The sequence below is a fragment of the Melanotaenia boesemani genome, chromosome 13 (assembly GCF_017639745.1).
Source record: "Melanotaenia boesemani isolate fMelBoe1 chromosome 13, fMelBoe1.pri, whole genome shotgun sequence".
NCBI lineage: Eukaryota > Metazoa > Chordata > Actinopteri > Atheriniformes > Melanotaeniidae > Melanotaenia > Melanotaenia boesemani.
In genome coordinates, this window is record NC_055694.1 from 2,511,113 (window position 1) to 2,536,773 (window position 25,661).

At 44.8% G+C, this 25,661-nt stretch overlaps 3 protein-coding genes across 7 annotated transcripts in view; 1 reads left to right on the forward strand and 2 right to left on the reverse strand.

The window, feature by feature from the left end:
• Positions 1–400: 400 nt before the first annotated feature.
• Positions 401–6,179, reverse strand: si:dkey-16n15.6 (organic solute transporter subunit alpha). Its single transcript, XM_042003279.1, has 7 exons — positions 5,865–6,179; positions 5,011–5,162; positions 4,864–4,937; positions 4,622–4,777; positions 3,771–3,882; positions 2,555–2,807; positions 401–1,505 (listed from the first exon to the last, which is right to left on the reverse strand). Exons 1-7 carry the CDS (start codon positions 5,929–5,931, stop codon positions 1,093–1,095), a joined length of 1,227 nt encoding a protein of 408 aa, XP_041859213.1. The 5' UTR covers positions 5,932–6,179; the 3' UTR covers positions 401–1,092.
• A 1,684-nt stretch (positions 6,180–7,863) lies between these two features.
• On the reverse strand, positions 7,864–20,239 carry LOC121652217 (protein-serine O-palmitoleoyltransferase porcupine-like). Of its 2 annotated transcripts, none has more exons than XM_042004864.1 (13): positions 20,056–20,239; positions 19,366–19,502; positions 19,043–19,235; positions 18,753–18,796; positions 17,690–17,871; positions 17,490–17,620; positions 16,060–16,185; positions 15,893–15,993; positions 15,684–15,808; positions 14,717–14,780; positions 14,542–14,627; positions 13,956–14,066; positions 7,864–9,664 (listed from the first exon to the last, which is right to left on the reverse strand). In XM_042004864.1, exons 1-13 carry the CDS (start codon positions 20,145–20,147, stop codon positions 9,563–9,565), a joined length of 1,494 nt encoding a protein of 497 aa, XP_041860798.1. In that variant the 5' UTR covers positions 20,148–20,239; the 3' UTR covers positions 7,864–9,562. The 2 variants fall into 2 exon arrangements, with proteins under 2 accessions (XP_041860798.1, XP_041860799.1); XM_042004865.1 differs by having other exon boundaries at positions 15,732–15,808; positions 20,056–20,236.
• Positions 20,240–21,675: 1,436 nt separating this feature from the next.
• LOC121652198 (myelin transcription factor 1-like) overlaps positions 21,676–25,661 on the forward strand; it is a 27,113-nt gene continuing 23,127 nt past the window's right edge. For all 4 annotated transcript variants that reach the window (XM_042004834.1, XM_042004835.1, XM_042004837.1 and 1 more), the window contains exon 1: positions 21,676–21,919. The gene's annotated coding sequence lies outside the window, so the exon portion shown is untranslated. The remainder of the gene's footprint in view (positions 21,920–25,661) is intronic.

Here is a 25,661-nt window from a genome sequence, read left to right on the forward strand (position 1 = left end):
TTTAACAGAAAAGCCCCTCTGGTCTCCGCTGGCAACAAGCCGACACACTGAGAGATGAAAAGTGAAAGCAGTGAAAGGCAAATAAATAAACTGTATGTTTTCTCTTTTATATATTTTCTTAATAATTTTGATAAGACCTTAAATATTTAAAAATTCCTGGTTGAAAGAAGCAGAAATAATAGTAAAAATAGATTACATTAGTTAAATAATACAATCCGTAATTTATTCAAATGTGAAGAGTTGGTTGATTTAATGCAAGGTAAGTGGTTTATTTTTCTGCTATTGAACATAAACCATATTCTTTACATAACAATAATTATAGTTAACTAGTGCAAGAGAAGCAGCAGTCAGGGAAAATATTTAATTTCGTTTTGCTTGAATGCAATGGATGAACAGACCATCAACACTTCTGGATTATGTTAGGACTTCTTTTTGCATAGTTTTTGCATCGGTGACTCTTTTGGAATATGTTTTTTATTGAAGAACAGCCACATCATACTTCGTTTAGAAGGATGTCCATGCAATCATTAAAGACAACACTTGTAAAAATAAATAGGAACAATTGAACAGTAACAAAACAAATGATAAATTTTTACACAACTTAGGTTAGAGAGTATACTCAGTCAAATCCATTCAATCTGCTTCAGTTCCAGTAATTGTATTAATTCAAATAGCACATTTCAATAGAATAAATGTAAAAGTTGTTAGCATAATTTGTACTTTTGGAGTTAGGTAAAAAAAAATAACTAGATGCACTAAAATCATACTTTCACCCCCGTTATTTATTTACCTATATTGTCTGCCTTACTGAAGGGTCTCTGGGTCAGGGGTCTGGGTCTGTTGGGACGTAGCTATATGAGAGAAAGTATAACTAAAGTATAGATCAATATCAATCTTATCGATATTTGGATCGATATCTCCACCACTACTTTCAGTCTTCTATGAGAATAATAACCTGATTTGGCCTTGTTGTTGTGAAGTGTGTCAGGTTTCCCCTTTTTTTAAATCACGTGCAGCTCTGCAGACAGAATAAAGTAATAATGTCCTCAGCAGTGAAGCGTTGCCTGATGTGATATCTCTACCCTTCACTGGTCAAACCACAGTCACATCCTTAGAGTCCTGGTAGTTTATGTCAGCTCTGACGGTAATGCGGGTTAAATCTGTAGGCCCTTGCTGCGCTGCTTCTGGTCTGCCTGGGTGCTGACTGTTGGTCTGGGGGAAGTGGAAACCCTCCAGCGGTGTATGCTCTATCCTGCACAGGCTGTCCTCGCTATCGCTGCTGTAGCCGGGGTTGGAGACGCTGACGAGACAGCGGCTGGGCCGAGTTTCCTCTGGCTTGTGATGTGTGGTCTGAACATCATCTGTTTGAACAGCCTTTTCCATCTTCCAGGTACAGACAGCACCCTCAGCATCCGCCCCGACGTTGGGCTCCACCTTACGGAAAGTGTGGCGGGCATACAGACCGATGCAGAACATCTCCACGATCACGCTGTAGTGGTAGATCACTAAGGGTGGACAGAAAACACAGGACGCAGGTCAGAAAGACAAACAACTGTGGGTGTGATTATTTGGCTTCACCTGTAACATGAATTACAGATAATAAGAAATACATGTGTACTAAAATAAGTTTGTGATTGTTCTTTTATTTACAAGTTATTAATTAATGTTTTACAACTATAATTATTTTTTATTAGATTAGTTTAGGTTGCTGCTTTGAAGATTGATGCCAAAAAAATATATTGACAGTAAAGCATCTTTCTCTCTGTCTATCTGCACATGATAATAGAGCCGAATGTAGTCTGTGTGACTATTGTCTTGAAATGCAACCATTTTGTTTCAACCAGCACCTCATAATAAAACAACCACCACAAGATGGTATCAGTTTAGGATCTGATACAGTTGATCCTAATTTACTTCTTAATAAATGAAATAAGTACAGTATCAGAAGAGTTGCACATGACTGGTTCCAGAGTTTTCTAAATCAGAGGTCCCCAACCCTGGTCCTTGAGGCCCACTATCCTGCAGGTCTTAGATGTCTCCCTGCTGCAACACACCTGATTCAAATTAAACGTCTCTCTGACAAGCTCTGCACAAGTCTGCAAATGAGCTATTAATTAAGTTATTAATGATAATAAATTAAATGGAAAATTATGCATAAATTAGGCATTCTGTATTTTATTTTGCTTTTACAATACCAAAATAAATAAATAGATTAACATTTTTTTTAATTATTGAGCTTTTGCCATATGCCAGGAAAAAAGAAGACATGAATGTTTCTCTTATTGCAGCTCTGGTACAAAGTGTGTGGCACTTTGGGATTCATTGCTAATGGAGCACAACGAACAGAAACATGCAGAGCCAAAGACAACAACTACCAACAGGGCCTCGTCCAAGTCAAGAGCCCAAAGAGTCTGCAGAAAGAAGCCAAAGCCGAACATGGACCGAGACTCTTAGAGAATATAAGCTGCACCTTTACAAAGCAGATTTTTAGTAAACTGGGATATTATGCTAACATCACAGGTGGAAAAACCCATTTAAAAATGTAGTGACCTACTTTGCGACCTGGTCAACACTGATAATGGAGGTGTGCAGGGGATAACTTCAAGAGCACCCAGTGTCTCCAGGATACCACTCTGCAGGCCACACAGCACCAACACGGCGATGATGCAGATGAACTTGGCTCTCAGTCCGTAGCCATGTAGAGCACTCTTGGTGGCTTTGTAAAACAGAAGGTGGCCGTAAAAGGACACAAAGGTTGACACACCTATGATGGCGTTGACGTACAGGTTGGGGTTGACTGAATCCACCTGGAAAACAATGAGAGGAATATTACAAGGATGTAGGCACAAGGATTAACATTCACTTCTAACTTTATTAGGTGCACCTATTTAATTACTTGTTAGCATAAATAGCTAATCAGCCACTGACATGGCATTTCAGCTGGAATGGATCCATCCTGCCTCAGATCAACGCTTCAGGCTGCTGCAAATGAAAGAAAAAGGGTCCAACCTGGTACTAGAAGATAGACCTGAAAAATGGCTGGTTAGAGAATTTTTCAAACGGATTACTTATTGATATCAAATAACATAAATTTTTATCAGAAGGAAACTATTAGGGCTTGAGGCATGGGCGTCGCACCCATGGAGGGTCCGACACCCGCACCGTTCACCGGCGCCGGTGACTCAGCTGTTAACTCTGCTGGTTATAATCCAGCCAGATGGATCAGGTTCAGATATCTAACGAGTGTCCAGATTAAACCAGAGGTTGTTTTCTCTAAATCATTGGTGCTGTGCAGACGCTGGACAGGCAGGTTTACTTTGGGAGCCATGAACGTGGCGAAGGGAAATTATGAGCAGGTTCTGAAATACAAATCAGAGCAGGACCAGGTGGTTGACAGGAGATAGGAAGGATTTATGTGCAGGGGCAGAAAAGGTTTGATGAGGGGGCCAGGCGGGAGCACAATGATTTTTTATCTTTTATTAAGACCTTGATTTTGGTAAATAATTAGCTGATTATTAGAACTTAAGAGGTCATCAAATGTTAAATTTGGAAAAATAAACAGTCGATATATTTTAGTGCGTTACATGCTGCATTCACTGACACTTGGGACATCTGAAGCTTACCAAAGTGAAGGTAAGTTTACACTTAATATTTGTTAGCTAACTGACAATAAAGAAGCTTTAGACAAATGCCCTTCGACCCGAGCATGCAGATAATCACAGAACCTCTGGTCTGAATGCAGTCAGCTCATTCAGATAATGTACACTTACATCACCGTAGTCGTACTGCTCGTCTGTCCAGAGGACCAGGGTAACGAAGAACAAGATGCTGCGGACGACAGAGAGCTGCAACACGGCAGCCATCATCCAGCCTCGGCTGCTGCTGCGCATCAGACGAGAGACGAGGCTGGTCAGTGTGTCAGCGTACTGAAACTTATAGTCATGCAAACAAAGACAAGTCCCTGCAGAGAAAAAGCCAAACTCATGTAAAAACATGCATTTATGGCAGCTGAGGTGAACAGATGTGCTAACACAAAGCTTTATTAGAGAAAAGTATGGTGTAAATGTGGTTCGATAGCTTCATACAAGGGTTTAAACCACAAGTTTAATCCTGATACAACATTATACTGACAGACTGAAGAACGTCTAAAAACTTTCTAAATGAAGCTAACCTGTTAACTTTGGTTCAGGAGTGACACCTCTAATTACCTGGTGAGCCTTCCTATATCTGTTCTCTTGACGCCCCCCCCCCCCCCCCCCGTCCCCATTCATCCTCCTTCATCCATGTATCCATCCACCTATCCATCCTTCCATCATCCCTCCTTTCCTCTCACCAGGTGACTATAGTCCAATCCAAGACCCGAGTCCACATCTCCAGCAGATGCACTCAGCTCCTCTCTGTGTGGACATGGCCTTCATTTAACAAACACAGGCTTTGTACAGTCAAATCCTCGCGGACCCCTTGTGCTCTTTGGGGACCCCAGGTTGGGAACCATTGCTTTAGATTATACTATCAAACTGGACAGTAGGCTTAGAGCTGTCTGGGAGGGGCGTTTATAAATGATTATTTTATCCATGTTAGATCGATATCTGTAATTTGGATGGATACTGAATGGATGTACCTGTTGATGGCCACCATTGGGAGACAGCAGCAGAAACAGCAGGGGAAAGGATCTGGAGACACCTGCTGTCCCGACAAAGCCGCCAGCATACAGGCCTTCCCCCCAAAGAAGTCCGTTATCAGTCCCATGAATTTCAGCAGCGTGAAGGAGTGATACCTGCACAGGTGCACACATTCAGACAGCAGCAGGAACAACTGATGTAATTCCAGGGAGACGTCACATGTCTAGACTTGTTAACTCACAGCGAAGCGATGAAATTACACAGTGAGGAGGAGCGGGGCACGTACAGGGCTATCAGCGAAGTCACAGCAAACACCTGAGAAAAAGGGAGTTATTAATAAATAAAAGTAAGTCCAGCATGGACAGAACGGCTGGGAGTGAAAGATTACCGGGTACATTCCTAATATCCACAGGTACAGGCGTTTCCGTCTAGATGAGGGAATGTGGCGTAAGAAGAAGCCCACCTCCTCCAGAAACACCCCCAGTAAAATGAGAGCAAGGCCGGCCGGGATGAGGAAGAGCCACAGCTCATCTTTAATGGCTGAAAAAGACCAAAACCAGGTTTCAGGTGTTTGGAAGCCCTTTGCGCCACTTATAAATGCAGAATACTGACAAAGTATCTCATAATTATTACACTGAAATTCAGATAAAAATGTTTTTAAAAAAAATGGGTAAATTGTCATTATTATGAGATAAATCATAATTTTATCTCAATAACTTTATCTCATTCATTCTCTGTACCGCTTGTTCCATTACGGGTTGCAGGTAAGCTGGATCCTATCCCAGCATTAACAGGTGAGAGGCAGGTACACCTGGACAGGTCACCAGTCCATCGCAGGGCCAACACATAGGGGACAAACAACCATTCACAAACCATTCTCCTAGGGAGAATTTAGAGCCATCAATTAACCTAACATGTCTTTGGACGGTGGGAGGAAGCCAGAGAACCTGGAGAGAACCCACGCATACACAGGGAGAACATGTAAACTCCACACAGAAAGGCCACTGCCCTACGAACCTCCCCCCAGCCGAGATTCGAACCAGCGACCTTCTTGACCGTGCAGCCCTAAACTTAATTCATGACTTTTATTTCATAATTATGAGAAACTTTGCCTATATCTTTCATTTTTTAAAGCAGGAGGGTAAAAACGGTTGTGGACCCGGGGCCACATGCAGAGATCTGCATCTGTTTACGTCCAACAGGAAAAAAAGACGAGCCAAATCACAGGAAAACTTTACTTACCGCTGAAAATCTGAGACGACAGGGGAATCTCAGGCCCGATCCAGCTGCAGTTGGCCCCTTTTCCCATTTCCTATTCAGGAAACATGCAGAGAAGCAACTTTTCCCTGATTCCTGACCGGCTGAAAAGCACCGAGCTCACCTTTGACTTCCTTTATGGAAAATGAAAACGGTTGCAGAGTTTTCCACGAGCTTTGTCCTGCTGTTCCGGGATGACCTGAGTATTAATGATTGACAGGTACAGGTAAGATGACAGGTGAGGGATCCAAGTCCATCTAACAGGAAGTTAGTAGTTCATCTGTGAAGACCAGTTCACCAAAGAAATATACCTCTAGTTTTATTAAGCTCTGCAAATGAACCTTTCCTGCAGGTCCTTCAACCCCCAGGATGCAAAGAAATATTAACCTTTTAAAGCCCCACTCAAGAAAAAATGGGGGAAAAACTTTTTTAACTTTATTACCATGTGATTTATAAAAACTATTGTAGTGTAAAATGTGTCCACCAGGGGGCAGAAGACAAACGGGTTTGAGCCATGAAGGGGCACTAAAGGTCTGAGAAACTGTATGAAATAAATTACAAACAGGATTAAATCATCTCTTCCACCATGTTAAAAGTTATTAAGGTCATTTTAAATAATTACAGCTTTAACCTCAACGGGTTGCTTCAATTTACCATGTTTTCAGGTCATTAGAGAACAAAAGTTCTCTTCCAAAAATACCAAAATTACAGATTAATTTTTTTCTACTTTGTGCTCAAATGGCTCAATAAACTTAATTCCTAATCAAAACAATCAAATCTGTAATTATTCAATTAACTTTAACCTTTTAAATGCCCATTTAAATATATTTCTGTAAGAAAAACTCACAAAAGAAAGCTGGAAGGTACTTTTTATCTAAATCTCAAATGTACTAGAAATTAATATAAGAATTTATTTTGATTGATAAATTATAATTCCCTAACATGTTTCATACGGGAAATAACTCATTTTATGTTTTGTTTTTTTATATATATACAAAAATAGTAACATCATGTAATTAGGTTGGCAATTAAATGATGAAATAATTTTGATTATCACTGATTTGGTATTTTTGATTAGGAGTGAAGTTGATTGAGCAATTTGTGAAATAAAAAAGGGGAAAATAATTTTTTTAATCAATATATTTGTTTTATAGCAGTTCTGACCTGGAAAGGTGGTAAATTTATCCCATGTGTCCAGTTTACCTTTAAGGAAAACGTTCTTACAGAAAAAATCATCCCACGAGGGGCAACGCAACCAAAACGGTGGCCGAAAGTTGAGGAAAAAATGACCTTAGAGAACAAAAGAAAATGTCCTTGATGGCCTGCAAGGGGTAACCAGGGTCATCTCTGCAGGTGCTTGCAGATATTTGCATTCTTACCGTCACACCTCAGAAACATGTTCGAACAGTCGCAGGGCTGCAGTGGACATGTGAACGTAGCTCAGCTGTTAAGTTTCATCCTCCAGCTTCCAAATATAAAACAGAATCTATTAATTAGAGTCTGAGTTCTGGATGGCTGCAGAGAAACAAGGCAACACAGAGGAATAAAGATGTCTGATGGGTATCAGCTCTTTGCTCAAACAAAACAAACTTAAATGTGTCTACGGTGTGGAGGCCTTGCTTGAAGTGGAGAAATTAGAGGAAGCTCTAAAGTAGAAAGCTGCTCTACTGGACTGAGATCTGGTGGCTGTGGAGGCCGTTGGAGTCCAGTGAACTCATCGTCATGTTCTAGAAAGCAGGTGGAGATGATCTGAGCTTTGTGACATGGTGCATTATCCTGCTGGAAGTAGCATCAGAAGATGCTCCACTGTGGTCATAAAGGGATGGACATGGTCAGCAACAATACTCAGGTAGGCTGTGCTGGTTAAACCAGGCCACGTTGGTACTAAGGGGCCCAAAGTGGGCCAGGAAAAGTCCAGATATACAAGATTCATTCAAAATATTTTATTAAGCAAAATGAGGGAAAATATGAAAGCAATCAAAAATATGTGGAAGTAGATTTATTTATTTATTACAAGAACAAAAGAAACCAAAAACCTGGACGTGGTGTCAGTTCCAGTCTGAAACCTCTGAAATAAACAGTTAACCAGAGAACAAACTACCCAACCTGGTGGTGGAAAGTCTGTACATCCAGATGTAAAACCCTGCAGCAGGAAGCCTTCCTACCTGGAATCTCAGGTGAACCACCTCACCTGTTCTCTCATCGTCCGTTCATCTAGCTGACACCTTCAAAATGCAGCCATCTTTACTTCTGCTCACATAAACTGTCCGTTATATCCAACCCACGTTCAGCCAGAAGCAGATCAGCTGGAAAAGTTTCTGCACAAGTCCACTGGTCTCGGGGACGTGTCCACCGGTCTCTAGGACGTATCCTCAAGTCTCTGGGACGTGTCCACCGGTGTCTAGGACGTGTCCACCGGTCTCTGGGATGTGTCCACCGGTGTCTGGGACATGTCCACCGGTCTCTGGGACCAATCCCACAGTTCTGTGCGTGGTGACCTTGGTGAACATTAACTTTACATTTATGATGGTGAAGCCGACAGTTTGTAGACTGGAAGGTTTTAACTCATCTGTTAAAACGTCTGCATGAACATTTAATGATCCGCAGTTTATAAACTGATGACAGGTGCAGGAACTTCCACCAAACACCAGGTAAACGCTGATGTCTGCGACTGAAGCAGGTGGAAACATCTAAACCTGAACTTCATTCATTGTTTATCAGCTTGGAAGGAGACGTAAACAATCGCAGGATTCCCTCAACATGGTGGCCAAAGCCGCAGCGACGCCAGATACACATTCTCTATACCACCAAGTAGCTAGCTAGCTTCAGACTAGCATCTAGCTAGCTAACAGTTCTGCTTTCCTCACAGGAACAGTGTCCAGATGCCAACATCTGCAGACTTTGCGAGTCTACTTAAACTGCAGATAATTAATGAGAAAAAGGGAAACCTGGTTTATTTTGTTAGAGTGAAGCTGAAACGTGGCTTCATGGCAGAACTGGCAACGCACCAGCTCAGAGAATCAGATGTATGTTCGGTGGATTGAGGTAAACATTGTACCGTGCTCCTGGGGGAGTGCATGAGCACGGATGCACTGAAGTTATGGAGTGTTGTATGGTGGAGGTTTGAGGACTACACCAATCAGACGACGCTCTGTGGATTCAGTTTTTCTCCAGATGATAGTTGTTTTTGGAGGGTTTCTAACTTTATTTAAAGGATTTTAACGTAAACACCTCTGTGACTACCAGATAGAGTCTCCTCATTCGCTGGTGTGCTCATGACAATGCAAGCTCTGCAGTTTAATGTTGTAACTCTTCCAAACAACCTGATTTTACAGAAACGTGTCCGTTACGCCACCTGCATGACTGATTAAACAGCAGTTTTAATTAAAAACACCTCTACTTCGACAAGCTGGTCTGGTAATAACAGCTCTGGTCTTTTTTTATAATTGTGAGACTTAATCTTGTTCACGTGGTCCTTTAGGCTGGTCAGTGTTTGGCCAGATGCTTAATAACACTTTTGTTTCTGATGTGACAAACTCAGAAAGTAGATTTATTTCTGCTTTGCTCTGATTTTAAGTAAAACTCCGTCTTTCAGACCCATCAGAAAACCATCCTAATGTCCACTGGCTGTCGGGTGATATCGTCCTTAGTATCTGTCAGCTTTCCCATCTGCTGGAATGACGTCACTGAATTAAACGATACAAGACCCAGCAAGCGAACACAACCCAGTGGCTCGCCCAGTTCAGCTCGGACCACCTCTGGATGGTATGGATGGCTGTGTAACCCTTCAAACGACAGAAAACAAACAAAAGAATAAACAATAAGTCAATGTTATTTTGAATTTGAAGAAATGAATTAATCTGAATTTGCAACCACAGGTGTCGCCCCCTGCTGTCCATAAGCTAGAATGATTTAAGGCGTTTCCACATTGGCTTCATTTTTCAGACAAGGAAGCTTCGTTCATCGTTTTTATCCAACATTCGTTCCAAAAGAAGCTAGAAAGCAAAACGGAAAACTAGTGGTGTTCCGATCGATCGGACACCGATCATTATCGGCCGATATCCGTAAAAAAGTATGTGATCGGTGTTCGCCGATCAATGCCTTTTGTTGCCGATCACAAAATCTGACCACCTATATTTCATACTCTGCAACCTGCAGAAGCGCTGCGGGCAGTGTCATAGCTCCCGCTTTCCTCCACAATTTGCATGCGCGCGGTTGCAAATCCAAAGCAAACATGTCTGCCGTGTGGAAGTTTTACACTGTGTGTGAGAGTGATGTAAAGTTTGCATCCTGCAACACGTGCAACGCAAAAGTACCTCGCGGGGGAAGTACGTCAAAATCCTTCAATAAAACGAATCTAATACGGCATTTAAAGAACAAACACTTGACGGAGTACGCTGAATTTTCGAGGCTCACTGCACAGAATGAAAGGAAGACGCTGGTGCAGCCAGAACGCAGCTAACGCAGCCAACAGTTACCAACACTCGTCCGTATGAGCGTGACAGTCAAGCAAATAACCACAAAAATAATTCAGTTAATCGGCCTTGACGACCAACCGTTCTCAGTGGTGGAGGACGCCTCTTTTACTTGGCTTTTTTTTTTAGCAATATTAAGATTTTGTTTTACTTTCTTATTTAGCCTTATGAGAGCCTTATGTGTTTTCAGTCTGTTAAAATATAGTACTACTGATTACTGAAAGATAGCGCATTGTACTATGTACATGTTATTGTCTAAATTAGGGGGATTTTATGGTTCCTTTTCCACATCAAATAGTCGGCAGTGCTTATAAGAAAATTACAGCCAATCTATGTGATTATCGGTGATCGGCAGTGATCGGTGATCGGCAGTGATCGGTGATCGGCAGTGATCGGCACTCATGGGTGATCGGTATCGGAATCGGCAACAAAAAACCTGATCGGAGCATCCCTACGGAAAACAGAATGCAATGACTGGCTAATTACATATGCTAATTTCCCATCCATCCACCCATCCATCCACCCACCCACACACCCATCCATCCACCCATCCACCCACCCATCCACCCATCCATCCATCCACCCACCCATCCACCCATCCGTCCACCCACCAACCCACCCATCCATCCATCCATCCACCCACCCATCCATCCACACACCCACACACCCATCCATCCATCTATCCATCCACCCACACACCCATCCATCCACCCATCCACCCATTCATCCACCCACCCACACACCCATCCATCCATCCACCCACACACCCATCCATCCACCCATCCACCCACCCACCCATCCATCCATCCATCTATCCATCCACCCACCCACACACCCATCCATCCATCTATCCATCCACCCATCCACCCACCCACCCATCCATCCATCCATCTATCCATCCACCCACCCACACACCCATCCATCCATCCATCCATCCATCCACACACCCACACACCCACCCACCCATCCACCCATCCGTCCACCCATCCGTCCACCCACCAACCCACCCATCCATCCATCCATCCACCCACCCATCCATCCACACACCCACACACCCATCCATCCATCTATCCATACACCCACACACCCATCCATCCACCCATCCACCCACCCACCCATCCATCCATCCATCCATCTATCCATCCACCCACCCACCCACCCATCCATCCATCCATCCACCCACCCATCCACCCACCCACCCATCCATCCACACACCCACACACCCACCCACACACCCACCCACCCATCCACCCATCCGTCCACCCATCCGTCCATCCACACACCCACACACCCATCCATCATCTATCCATACACCCACACACCCATCCATCCACCCATCCACCCACCCACCCATCCATCCATCCATCTATCCATCCACCCACCCACACACCCATCCATCCATCCACCCACCCATCCATCCATCCATCCACCCACCCATCCACCCATCCGTCCACCCACCAACCCACCCATCCATCCATCCATCCATCCACCCATCCATCCACCCACCCATCCATCCACACACCCACACACCCATCCATCCATCTATCCATCCACCCACACACCCATCCATCCACCCATCCACCCATTCATCCACCCACCCACACACCCATCCATCCATCCACCCACAAACCCATCCATCCACCCATCCACCCACCCACCCATCCATCCATCCATCTATCCATCCACCCACCCACACACCCATCCATCCATCTATCCATCCACCCATACACCCACCCACCCATCCATCTATCCATCCACCCACCCACACACCCATCCATCCATCCATCCATCCACACACCCACACACCCACCCACCCATCCACCCATCCGTCCACCCATCCGTCCACCCACCAACCCACCCATCCATCCATCCATCCATCCATCCACCCATCCATCCACCCACCCACACACCCATCCATCCATCTATCCATCCACCCACACACCCATCCATCCACCCATCCACCCACCCATCCACCCATTCATCCACCCACCCACACACCCATCCATCCATCTATCCATCCACCCACCCACCCATCCATCCATCCATCTATCCATCCACCCACCCACACACCCATCCATCCATCTATTCACCCACCCACCCATCCATCCATCCATCTATCCATCCACCCACCCACACACCCATCCATCCATCCATCCATTCATCCATCCACCCACCCATCTGTCCACCCACACATCCATCCATCCATCCATCCACCCACCCACCCATCCATCCATCCACCCACACACCCATCTATCCATCCATCTATCCATCCACCCACCCACACACCCACCCATCCAACCATCCATCCTACTTTTTAATGTAGTATTGTCTGAAGATCAAGGTTGTGTCCCATGCATACAGAGATGTCTTCAGATTCTCTGAATCTTTTCAGATTATGCAGGGCCGGTGCAGCTGACTTTATTTCCAAAGTAAACTCTCATTAGCCCCGTTTCCACCAACGGGTGCGGGTGGGGGCACATGTTTTTGTTTCCACACGTGAAAACTGGGAAGGGTACCCTAATATCTGACCTGGCCCATCCTACTTTGTTGGAACCCTTCCGTTGGGGTACCAATCTAACCGACCCGAAAGGGTGGAGTTTGACGCATTGCTATCTGTTGATTGGTTGAGAAAAAAAGTCCCTTTACGTGGCATAAAAACAAAGCAGGAACGGTTTATAGCCACAGATTTTCTTTTTGTTGATTAAAGAAGAAAGAAGACAAACTGTTGGATGACGCCATCCTTCTCCTTTGTTTCTGAGTCCTGTTTTGGTTCTACTTAAAGGAAGGCGTGCGGTGGGGTGGGTAAGGGTAGGGAGGGGGGAGTAGTTGATGGTGCCCTGGTTCCTGGGGTATGCCCACGCCGGGTGGTTGTTTGGGGGGGGGGGCTGGTCACCCTGGATGGCCGGTGCCTGGCGGGGTCGGTGGTTGTCGATCTTGGCCTGCCGAGGCCTTTGCCCCATGACCGTGGAGGCTCTGGCTGGGATCTTCTTCTGCTGCCCTCTGGGTGGGTCTGAGGTGGTCTTCATGGTGGGGGGGCTTGGGTTCGTGCTGTGGGGTTGCTGCTGATGGCCCGGGTCTCTGGGCCACCCTAGTCTGCCTCTAGCCTCCATAGAGACGTGGTCACTGTAGAATCACACTCATCTCTGATCCCTCCTCACTCCTCATCCTCTGCATGCTGAGGTGGGTTTATACACTAAGAGATGCTCTGGTTTAGTGGGTTTTTTTTTGTATGTTTCTTGTTCTTTGGTTGTTATTGTGATACATGTTTTTGTTTTGTTTTTTTTATTTATTTATTTTGTAGGAGCTCCTGATGATTGTCAGCTTAGTTTACCTGTAAAAGCTGTAGGAAATTCTCCGTTGTGTTTCTGTAGCAGCTGGTTGTCTGGTGTTTAGGGTTAGATTGAATTTTAGATAGTTAGGGTTGGATTGAAGCTTGTTGCTTCTATCTGCTGCATCTTTGTCTCCTCTTCCTGTTTTCTACTTTCCTTCTCACTTATTTTTACTATTCTCCTTTGCATTCTCAGATCTGATGATCTGAAGAGGATTTACTTTAAATCATTTAATACTTTTTATACTGTAGTTTAGGTGATGATAAAGTCACCTCTTCTGCTTCCAGTTCGTCGCTTCCAGGATCAAACATGGAGCCCAGGTAGGTGAGATGGAAGACGACCAGCAAGCTGAAGATCAGGTTCAGCATCATCACCCAATAATTCTGCAGAGAAGAAGAAAAAACAAACTGAATAACACCTTAATATTTACCTTTATAGCCACTAAAAGTTCTGGGTTTAGGTATCCAGCCCTTCCTACTCATATACATTCAGTTTATAGAAGCTCCATCTGGGAGTTTTTACTAGAGTTCTTTTATTAACACCTTGTTGAATCTATGCTACCACGAATTAAGGTAGTTCTGAAGGCAACAGGGGTTCAACCTGGCACTATTGTAGCCAGGTGGACCTAAAAATGTGGCCATGAGGTATAAAGTATTGTCTTCAAGCTTAAAACACTTAGATGGTCGTTGATCATCATCAAGCTGACTTCTAAAGATGCTGATGCTGCTCAAACAGATCAAGAATTTTAAAGACACGAAGCTCCTGGAGGAAAACAATGAGCTAAAAGCCAGTTTTGTTTTTATTTAGCCTCTCTGTCTTTAATGCACCAGTCCAGCATAGATGGAGGTCTGGCTGTACCTTCTTGTGCTGATGGCTGCAGTCAGAGCTGCAGGGCCTGGACAGGATGCAGGCGCTGAAGATGGACGCAAGCTTCTTCCTCAGAACTGCAAAACAGAACAAGTGTGAGACAGAAACCGGCCACGCTTTACAGAACCTGTCAGGACAGCTCCACATGACGTCAGGAGGCTCATACCGTGTTCCACATACGTGATGAACCCCAGCGAGAGCAGGACGGCTCCCAGGTGGAAACTCAGGCCCTGAAGGAAGCCAACAGCACACAGTCATGCTCTAACATCTTTTATTTCAACATCATTTACGTTTCACCTGAATCAATGTTTTAAAGTGGCACCATGCAACTTTGGGACCTTATAAATAAGAGTTTGACTCGTTTTGATGGCGCAGTGACAATAATCATACACATTTCTAATGTACATTCAAAATCTGCTAAAGTTCAGTCATTTGCTTTAAGAATCGGCCATGATGCGAGTTCAAAATGACCAGTGTGTGGATAAGGTGTTTTTATTTACTCTTTATTTCATTTATATATCATTATATAAATCATAACTTTATTTATTGCATCAGAAGCGCATTTTTTTCACCATTCTGACTGACGTTTAGGTAAAACTAATCTTCACTCGGCTGTTACAACCCGTCTCAGAAGCCATGACGACAGCGGAGACGCGACAGGATTTCAGCCAAAAATAACAAAATTTACTCACAACTGAAGAAAAAATATAAAACATGAGGTGAGGAAGTAGTTTCAGTCTGTCACTGATGCGGTGATCAAAGCGTAAAACCCAAACTACTCCGACCGAGGCCAAACAACACATGGCGCCAGCAGCTGTAGTTTCCACCAGCTGAACCGGGTCGGTCCGGCTCGGTTTGGTTCGGTAAATCCTGCAAGACCCTTAACGCTACTGCCTAACACTGTAAGTCGCTTTGGATAAAAGAGCCTGCTAAGTGTCTGTAATGTAATCCTAAAGGTCAGAAAGTTATATAGAGCTGTTTTAAGGGGTGAAATCCTGATTCCTTTGATAAGTATTCATCAGCATCAGTAAAATAAGAATGAATTTCCTGTTTGTTCACATTCAGAGGAAATCAGAGACACTGGACCACTTCGTTTGTTGGTCTCAGTATCTGCAGGGTGACCTAAAACACACCCGTCCTGGTCTGCTGCGTATTGAACTGGTTTCCATGGTTTTACTAACATGTAGCAGGGCGCTGGCGGTGTACGTCACCAGGATGGCAGGAAAGGTTCCCAGCTTCATGGCATTTTTAAAGACATCTGAGAAAGACAGAGGACAGTGAACACAACATCTTTCCCTTCAGGTCGACCAGGCAGCAGCCTCCTTCACACTGCAGGACTTACAGGTTTTCAGCCAGCGGGACATTGGGATGTTCCAGGATGTCACCACCAGCACCATGGAGCGGGGCATTTCCACGCTGAAGGGATCCACCACCCGCATATTCCTACCAGGAAGCACAGAGTGAGTGTTGCTGACAGGGAGATGAACCACACTGTGCCTCTTTATTTACCATCGGGTGTGGTCTTTTTCCTCTGTGAAGCCGGCTCCAGCCAACACGCAGGTCCCTTCGCTCAGGTGACCCACGAAGTAGTTGCTGAAGTGGAAGGACACGGCGTTCTCGTAGGCATGCAGCCACCTGTGCAGCACATGAAGGTCAGATCCCTTATTTTAGCCTGAAAACCTGAAAAACTTTCATCATTTCTGCTTTAACTGGGAAAAGGATGAAAATCAGCCTCGTCTGTTGGAATCTGAACAATAATCTGGTTGTTTTTGCTCCAAGATGATTTCAGAGTCACATGTTCAACATCCTGATGCATCCTGATGAAACACAGCGACATGGCTAACGTGCAGGAAGTTTCTCAGAGTGTTTTCCTAAGATGCCTTAGGAAAGTTGAGCTATGTGATGACATGGATCCGTTTTAGCTTTCAGGAGAAATATCCATCAGTCCAGCTCCCTGATATCTGAAACCGCTGCTTCAGACTAGCTTCTACACGGCCAAGCAGACAAAAACATGGAAAATCTAGAACTTCCTGATGCGTGGATGTGTGAGAGGAGTTGGGATTGAGACAAACTCTGAATCTTTTCTGTTCCTGGAAGAACAACTTTTGGTGTTTTTACAGCATCGTTGCTACGTGTGTTCGGCCATGTGAACGTTTGCTAGGACGTTGTGGTGGACGAAGTTACATTATGTCACGTTAAAAGTCAGCTTAACTCATGTTGATGGGCTGTTGCTTAGCAACCCTAATACCCTGATGAGTAAAACAAGAAATCCGCTATGGCTTTTATCATCCCAAGAGCTTTAACTTAGCAGAAGCTAACGGTAAAGGACCCTAAACCAATGTTTCCTTCCCCCCAAGCACCACCAACCAAGGCAGAGCTGCTTTGGTTGGAAACAATCTGATTTCTAAACTACTTTAAACTGCTTCCAGTGTGGAAAACATCTTTAAAACATGTTGAATGTGAATAATTCATGTCGAACCTTTAATAATCACTAAAATATGTTTCCATGGAAAGAGACGTCCTCTCCTGTAGTTTTTCCCACATAATTAAACATAATAAGGTGGGCTGAAGCAGGGAAACATCTAAAACCTGCAGGACAGCGGCCCTCCAGCACCAGAGATGAAGACCCTTGTTTTACACAAAGGTGCAACTGCAGCATGTCGTATTCAGATCTCTAGACAGCAGCTTTTTACATATTCCTTCAAAGCAAATTCATTTTCTATAAAAAGGAAACGAGATGAGACAGAATTTTGTTCTGCGAACACGTCCCGCTACTAAAACTGCTGAAACACAAAACTTCATCCACACATTGAAACCTTACCTTTCTGCATCTTGGAAGCAGGGAAAGACAAACAAACAGCACATCGTCAAAGAAAGCGAGCTTACTGTGGTCAAACCACACAAGCAGAGGGAAAAGAGGGACTTCAGCAGTGTCTTACTTCTGCGTGACCGAGTTCCCGTAGACCGGGATGAACAAGGGGAACAGGTACGGGGCGACGCAGGTGGACACCAGCAGGCAGATCTGGCTTTTCAGGAGGTTGAAGACGGACGTGTGGAGCCACAACCAGCTCTGAGGAACAAAGCAGCTGATTACCACCACACCCAGTCACGCACACACATGAAGCTGACCAACACGCACCAGTTTGGCTCCATCAACGGCGTTCCTATAAGTGGAGAAGCTGATCCAGGGGCCGAAGACAACAGTGCCCACAAAGAGAACGTAGCCCAGGAACTCAGCCGGGGAGGGCAGGATGTCCACGGCTTTCCTGTCCAGGTCAAAGGCCAGAGAAATGGCCTTCATGGCCACCACCATCTGGGAGCCTGGAACACAAAAACAACAGTTTTCCACTTCGTCGTGATAAGATAACATACGTTGGAGTTCCTACCCCAGCGTGGTTAATGTGTGAACTATCTAATGGGTCATCCTATGGCCGTCCTCTATATCCTCAAACATGGGGCTGCGAGCCATTCATGGGCCTCGAGCACCACAGAAAAACAAAGGCGGACTGGTTGCATGAACTCCCATACCTCCACCAAGACCCCGAAAAGGGTGTAGAGTTGGTCCACTATTACACGACTAGGACGAAAACCACACTATTGGTTCAACTATCCAATAGAGCCTCCTCTCCAGGACCCCCGAATAGACCTTACCAGAGCCTGAGAAAAGTGTTCCCCTGTATTATTATTATTATTAGAATCTAGATCTGTGTTAAGGTGTCAGAGTAAATTCAGGTGGAACACAGCAGAATCTTGATCTTTGGCTGCTCCTGATTGGACGTTATCGTCAATCTAAGCTCTCTGATTGGTGGAAAGTCTGACAGGAAGTGGCTTCATTATCATGTCCAGGTCTAAATAGAGGTCTCTTAGCAACATAGTAGTGATGGTGATGTTTTTATGATGCAATGTGATAAATAATGCTGTTATCATGGATCATTGTGGATTTACCAGATAGAGTCTCTGAATAAAACTACATTTAGTGGCTGGATTGTAAACCTCCTGGACGGGATAGAAATGCTGGAAAACTTCCATAGATCAGCTAAAGGGAAGCTATCCATCACATTTACCCCACAGAGCTACACACCACCGCTCCTGGGACACTGCTGATGATATAAGCATTTGTGTTCTAGTGGAGTTTTAAGGGTAAATGTAATTTTTTTTTACTCACTGAATCGATGTGTGGATGTAGAAGTTTTGTATCTTACCTCTGATTTTATGCCAGGTCACCACGTCGATGACATGTAACTCTCTGAAATCAAGAGGGTGAAAAATATGACAAGAACTCTAAACAAGAGCCTATAAATGAGTAAATACATTAGACTTGTGCACAAAGTGAGGAAACCAAAATGAAATGACAGTAATTAAAGTGAAATTAGAAGAGGAACACTGACTCCAACAGCAGAGCACAGAAACTGCTTATTTATCAATATTTTATATCTATGTCCAGCAAAAAGTTTGTCCTGTCTCTGAAACGCAGACGGCCGCCTTCTCTCACCCAATGAGGAGGTAGACGAGGATGACAGCTGAGAGGAAGAGGCCTCTGCTGCTGGAGTGTCTGCTGAGCAGCAGGATGAGGTAACAGAGGACACCGAGCAGCAGCACCCAGAGCATGTGCAGCTCGAAGAACAGGAAGAGGCCGTACATCCCGGCCAACGCCGACACCGCGTGCTTCACACTCGACCCCACTCCTGAGCGCAAACAGGACAGACCGGAATTAAAATCACAGCAATTCATCACTCCTTCACTCCTAGAGGCGGTTTCCATGACGACACATTCATACATCCATGAAAGCTCGGGGTAAAGGTCACTGCTGCTCACCCAGCCTGAAGCAGAGTCTGCAGACGAGGCAGAGCAGCAGCAGCATCCACACCTGCTGGACGCTCTGCTGGACAGTGCTGAGTCCACAGCTCTCCGCCAGCTGCTGCCACACCGCCAGCCGGCTGGACAGGTCCATCCTGCAGCCATAAACACACCATAAACACACCATCAGATCACACACATCACAGGGAGGGATGAGCATGATGGCACTCTGACTTTCATCTGGTCAAACTGCTGTTAAATCTCGGGGAAAACTAAACAAAACATTACTTTCTACCAGTCTGTGCCTTCAAATATCCCCTTATCCTTCCAGAAAGGATTTATCAAGAAGAATGTGTTAAATGTTGGTTAAATGGCCATTAAAGGTGTAGAAAATCACACATGATGCTGCAAGTTTGTTTTACATGCAGAACATGTCAATTCATCTCTCTCACTTTAAAATAAATATATAAATCTGTTAGCTGGAGTATTTACAACAACTTAACTAGGACTAACTAATGCTCCGTCAACACCTCTAACTTTCCAAACGCTAACAAAGACTAGTTAAACTGGTTAACTTCTTATTGCGACAGACTTCAGACACAAAGTTAACTCCGTCAGATAAACACGGTTCGGTTTGTGGTCCGGTTTTACAGCCGAAACGGGATTTTATTTTTTTATAATGGCTTTATTTTCCAGACAAAGACCAACCTGAGCTGCTGCAGAGAAAAGCAGAAAAAAGATTCAAGCTTCCGTTTCTTCCTCTTCGCAGTTTTACAGCTTTTCAGGCGAGTTACCGCCATCTGCTGGTGAAACCAGAGAACTGCTCCACACTCAGATGCTAGGCTGAGAATCTGCTGGAAACATCATGAAAACATGGATCCATCCTGCCTTGGATCAACGCTTCAGGCTGCTGCTGGTGTAATGGTGGGGGGAGATTTTCTTGGCCCACTTTGGGCCCCTTAGTACCAACGTGGCCTGGTTTAACCAGCACAGCCTACCTGAGTATTGTTGCTGACCATGTCCATCCCTTTATGACCACAGTGGAGCATCTTCTGATGCTACTTCCAGCAGGATAATGCACCATGTCACAAAGCTCAGATCATCTCCAGCTGCTTTCTAGAACATGACGATGAGTTCACTGGACTCCAACGGCCTCCACAGCCACCAGATCTCAGTCCAGTAGAGCAGCTTTCTACTTTAGAGCTTCTGCTAATTTCTCCACACAAACAGAGTCACATGACAGCAGAGACTCTGCTGGTTCCAGAGACATCCGTCTCATCACCGTGGGACAGAAACTCTGGAACTAGCAGCCAGAACCAGAAATCATGTCTTAAGTTTGCTGTTTGTGGTGAAAAGTTTGATTCCAGCTCTAAAAACTCTGCTAACGCGTTTTTCCTATGACTCTGCCTTCGTTTGAAGTGAACCATGAAGGCCCTGCTGGTTTCCATGGAGATGAAGGAGGTTTTATAATGAAGGATTCACTCTTCATATCATAGACTTCCTTGGGCTTCACTTCTTCCTGGATCCTCATGTTGTTTCTAAAGTGAATGTGGGGCTATCCCTGGATCCTCCTGACTCTGACCATTGATAGAGGTGTCCATCATCATCATCATCAGCCGATGGCTTCCTGAGATATTTACCTGCATATAACCTCTATTAGAACACCTGGAAACCTGCTCAGGTTCACTTTTACCTTCTACTGTAGCACAGTTCCTGCTCAGATATTACTTTACTCGTTCCTAGGATTACTTTACTCAATACTAGGTTTACCTTACTCAGTCTCAGGACTACTTTACTCATTTCTAGGATTTCTTCACTCGTTCCCAGGGCTACTTTACTAGGTAAAGTACTGTTTCAATAAATTCCAAGACCCAAGACATTACTAATTCCTAGATGAATTGGGCTGTTTTTGTTGTTTTTGTCCTGCTTCAGTGTCTATCACCTGAGGAGGCCCCTGAGGTGTTCAATCAGATTTCAGAGGGGGCCAGTGCCACCCTGGTTACCCCTCTAGCTCCACCCCTGATTCCAGGTTGATTAACTCTGATGCATCTGTAATAATCTCACATGTCTCAGCTTTCTTTTTAGAGCAGGACTTTATGTACAACCCTTGTACTTGTGAAGATGGGATGTATTTCGTTTGGGTGTGTCAGAAAGAATAAGCCAGGAAGAGGTTAAAAATAAATGGAAATGCTGCTGCTTTCACTCTTCTTTGTCCTTTCCTGCCTGTTTGCCTGCTGCTGTTTGGCTCTTTAAATATTGACGTGGGGCTCCTCGCGGACTGGGTAAAAGGGGAGGGGGTGGTCCGTCTCCGGCTGCAGCTCTCCATGGCGCCTGCAGGGGGCAGTTCAGCGGGGCCTCTGTCCATGGTGCTGAAGATTCGGCTCTGTCCGGGGTGCTGAAAAAGCTCAGGGGTCCAGGACCATGTCTGCGACGCTGTCACACTGATTCAGTCCCTCCTGTCGAGCTCTGGTGGTCTCCAGTAGTCAGAGGACCGCGTGAGTCTGAGCGTGAGCCTGCCTGCCTGGAGATGTCGAGGCGGAGGGGGAGGGGAGGACAGTAGTCTAAGCGTAAGGTAAGGCTTTATGTCCCGCTGACAAAGAACTCCTGTAATGTTGGGTTTTTTGAGGCCTGACTTGCGGACTTTAAACCGGGTCACACACCGAGCAATGGGGGACGTGATGAGGAGTCGCCCGACGCCGATGTCACCGTGTTTTCTCGCGGTTTTATCTCCGTGAGGAGTAATTACAGCTCGGTCCAAATGTGCGCACGGACAGGTTCTTTAAACCGATTATTTTCAGTATTTTAGAGGGGGGTGTTTGGCTCGTGCCGCCACTTCTCATCATCAGCCCCCATAACGACAGTGAGCTTCGGTGAAACCAGTAAATTCGTGAACGCCGCTGGTTTTGGGGGTGTTCGATGTTTTTGTCAGCGTGCCAGTTGAGGAGAGATGAAGGCCTCGCTCCGCTCCAGCAGCCCGGCCTACTTCTGTTGTCAGCATCTACTCTCTGCTCTCGTTACATTTTCTGTACAATAAATGAAAGGCAGCAGCTAAAAGTCGTCTCAAATGTTGCCGCAGCGACATCCCCCCCCCCCCCCCCCCCCCCCCCAGCAGAGGATCTCTATGTCCCGTATGAAGATCCGTGAAATAATGACTGAAGCTGTCGTTGTTTGTTCTAGCTAGAGAATTTAACCTAAATTACTACGAGAAAGTGTTTTCTCTGTTGAATAATTTCTGTCTTCAGTTTCGAAAATAAAGTCCAGTTTCAAAAGCGTTGGGATGAAAATGCAAAAGAAAAAGCATAATAAGGATTTTATTCCCTGTAGACAACAAACAACATGAAAGTGAGGCATTTCACCATCTGATGGAAAATATGAGCTGATAGTGAAACTGATGCAGCAACACCTCTGGAAAAAGAAGTTCCAGGGTGATGTTCTGCATGGTGGAAAAAGTAGTTCCAGGGTGATGTTCAGCACGGTGGAAAAAGTAGTTCCAGGGTGATGTTCAGCACGGTGTAAAAAGTAGTTCCAGGGTGATGTTCTGCATGGTGGAAAAAGTAGTTCCAGGGTGATGTTCTGCACGGTGGAAAAAGTAGTTCCAGGGTGATGTTCAGCACGGTGGAAAAAGTAGTTCCAGGGTGATGTTCAGCACGGTGTAAAAAGTAGTTCCAGGGTGATGTTCAGCACGGTGTAAAAAGTAGTTCCAGGGTGATGTTCTGCACGGTGTAAAAAGTAGTTCCAGGGTGATGTTCTGCACGGTGGAAAAAGTAGTTCCAGGGTGATGTTCTGCACGGTGGAAAAAGAAGTTCCAGGGTGATGTTCTGCATGGTGGAAAAAGTAGTTCCAGGGTGATGTTCAGCACGGTGGAAAAAGTAGTTCCAGGGTGATGTTCAGCACGGTGTAAAAAGTAGTTCCAGGGTGATGTTCTGCATGGTGGAAAAAGTAGTTCCAGGGTGATGTTCTGCACGGTGGAAAAAGTAGTTACAGGGTGATGTTCAGCACGGTGGAAAAAGTAGTTCCAGGGTGATGTTCAGCACGGTGTAAAAAGTAGTTCCAGGGTGATGTTCAGCACGGTGTAAAAAGTAGTTCCAGGGTGATGTTCTGCACGGTGTAAAAAGTAGTTCCAGGGTGATGTTCTGCACGGTGGAAAAAGTAGTTCCAGGGTGATGTTCTGCACGGTGGAAAAAGTAGTTCCAGGGTGATGTTCAGCATGGTGTAAAAAGTAGTTCCAGGGTGATGTTCAGCATGGTGTAAAAAGTAGTTCCAGGGTGATGTTCAGCACGGTGTAAAAAGTAGTTCCAGGGTGATGTTCAGCATGGTGTAAAAAGTAGTTCCAAGGTGGTGTTCAGCATGGTGTAAAAAGTAGTTCCAGGGTGATGTTCAGCATGGTGTAAAAAGTAGTTCCAGGGTGATGTTCAGCGTGGTGTAAAAAGTAGTTCCAGGGTGATGTTCTGCATGGTGGAAAAAGTAGTTCCAGGGTGATGTTCAGCACGGTGTAAAAAGTAGTTCCAGGGTGATGTTCAGCATGGTGTAAAAAGTAGTTCCAGGGTGATGTTCAGCACGGTGTAAAAAGTAGTTCCAGGGTGATGTTCAGCACGGTGTAAAAAGTAGTTCCAGGGTGGTGTTCAGCATGGTGTAAAAAGTAGTTCCAGGGTGATGTTCAGCATGGTGGAAAAAGTAGTTCCAGGGTGGTGTTCAGCATGGTGTAAAAAGTAGTTCCAGGGTGGTGTTCAGCATGGTGTAGCATCTCTTCTTCTAACATGTCTGGAAACATCTGGGAAGTGAGGAGACCAGTTGCTGGAGTTTTAGGAGAGGAATGTTGTCCCATTCTGGTCTGATGCAGGATTCTAGCTGCTCTACAGTCGTGGACCTTGGTTGCTGGATTTCTGCTTCCATGAAGCTCCAGATGTTGTGTACTGGTGAAAGGTCTGGACTGCAGGCAGGCCAGTTCAGCAGCCGGACTCTTCTCCTGTGAAGCCATGCTGCTGTGATGGATGCAGGATGTGGTTCAGCATCGTCTTGCTGAAATCTGCAAGGTCTTCCCTGAAAGAGACGTTGTCTGGATGGGAGCGGATGTTGCTCTAAAACCTCCATGTACTTTTCAGCATTGATGGAGCTTCACAGATGTGGAAGCTTTGGTCCAGAGAAGACGGCGCTGGTTCTGGATCCTGTTCACATCTGGCTTCTTAACTTATCTTGCTTTTAAACATTTTAATATAATTTATTATTTTATTGTGATTATGTGTTGATGCCTTTTACTATTTCTAAATGTCTGTAATGCCTTGGTTTTAAGTAAAGCACTTTGAATTCCTGAAGTCCTGTACATGAAATGTGTTGTACAAATAAACTGCCTTGCCTTGTCTTCTTCTCTGCACGATGGAGCTTTAACCTGCATTTGTGGGTTTCAGGATGAACTGTGTTTACAGACAGTGGTTTCTGGAAGTCTTCCTGAGTCCATGCAGTGGTTTCCAGTAGAGAATCATGTCTGCTTTTAATGCAGAATCACCAGCATCCGGCCTTGTCCCATGCACACATTCCTCCTGAATCTCTGAATCTTCTGATGATATTCTACACTGTAGATGGTGGATCTTTAAAGTCTGAGGAACCTTTGTCTGAAATTGTTCCACAACTTTTAGAGCCGTTTGTCTCAGATTGGTGAACCTCTGTCCATCTTTCCATCTGAGAGACTCTGCCTCTCTGAAATGCTCCTTTTATATCCAGTCATGTTACTGACCTGTTGCCAGGTAACCAGATTAGCTGTCAAATGCTCCTCCAGGTGTTTCTGGTTTGTACCAGGTACTTTTCCAGCCTTTTGTTGCTCCTGTTTCAACTTTTTCCAGACTTGTTGCTGCATCAGATTCACTATCAGCTCATATTTTCCATCACATGGTGAAACGTCTCCGTTTCATCCTCTGACATGATGTTTATCTTCTACTGGGAATAAAATATGAGTTGATGAGATCTGCATTGCGTTCTGTATTTATTTACATTTTACACAGCAGGGTTAGGACTGAACAATAACAACCTTTTTGTTTTTTATGAGACCCCTGGACTTAATCACAGAGGAATATTTCCAAGCTGTCAGTGTGTTTCTATACTGTAGCTGTTTGTTGTAATGCACCAAAGCAGAAGTGTAAGGGTGTATGGATATATTACAGCCATCGTTTGTTGGATATTCCTTTCATTTTGTTAGAGACAAGTCTAAAACGTCAACTTGTCAGTAGGTCGGTTATATAAGAAAACATTCAGGGCTGTAAAACCATTTAATGAGCAGTTACTTAGTTCAATGTGCCAGGTAGTCTCTGTTTCAGGAATGA

Bases quoted from the DNA above. Each gene is read 5' to 3' on its own strand.
- si:dkey-16n15.6 (XM_042003279.1), bottom strand. From the start codon at position 5,931: ATGGGAAAAGGGGCCAACTGCAGCTGGATCGGGCCTGAGATTCCCCTG. The intron at 4,938-5,010 runs GTAATCTTTCAC...CCTTTTTCTCAG, and splicing joins GGATATTAGGAATGTACCCG to GTGTTTGCTGTGACTTCGCT. The intron at 3,883-4,621 runs GTACATCCATTC...TCTGATGCGCAG, and splicing joins CCAATGGTGGCCATCAACAG to CAGCAGCCGAGGCTGGATGA.
- LOC121652217 (XM_042004864.1), bottom strand. From the start codon at position 20,147: ATGGCGGTAACTCGCCTGAAAAGCTGTAAAACTGCGAAGAGGAAGAAA. The intron at 16,186-17,489 runs GTAAGACACTGC...TGTGCTGCACAG, and splicing joins GGGAACTCGGTCACGCAGAA to GTGGCTGCATGCCTACGAGA. The intron at 15,994-16,059 runs GTAAATAAAGAG...GCTTCCTGGTAG, and splicing joins GAAAAAGACCACACCCGATG to GAATATGCGGGTGGTGGATC.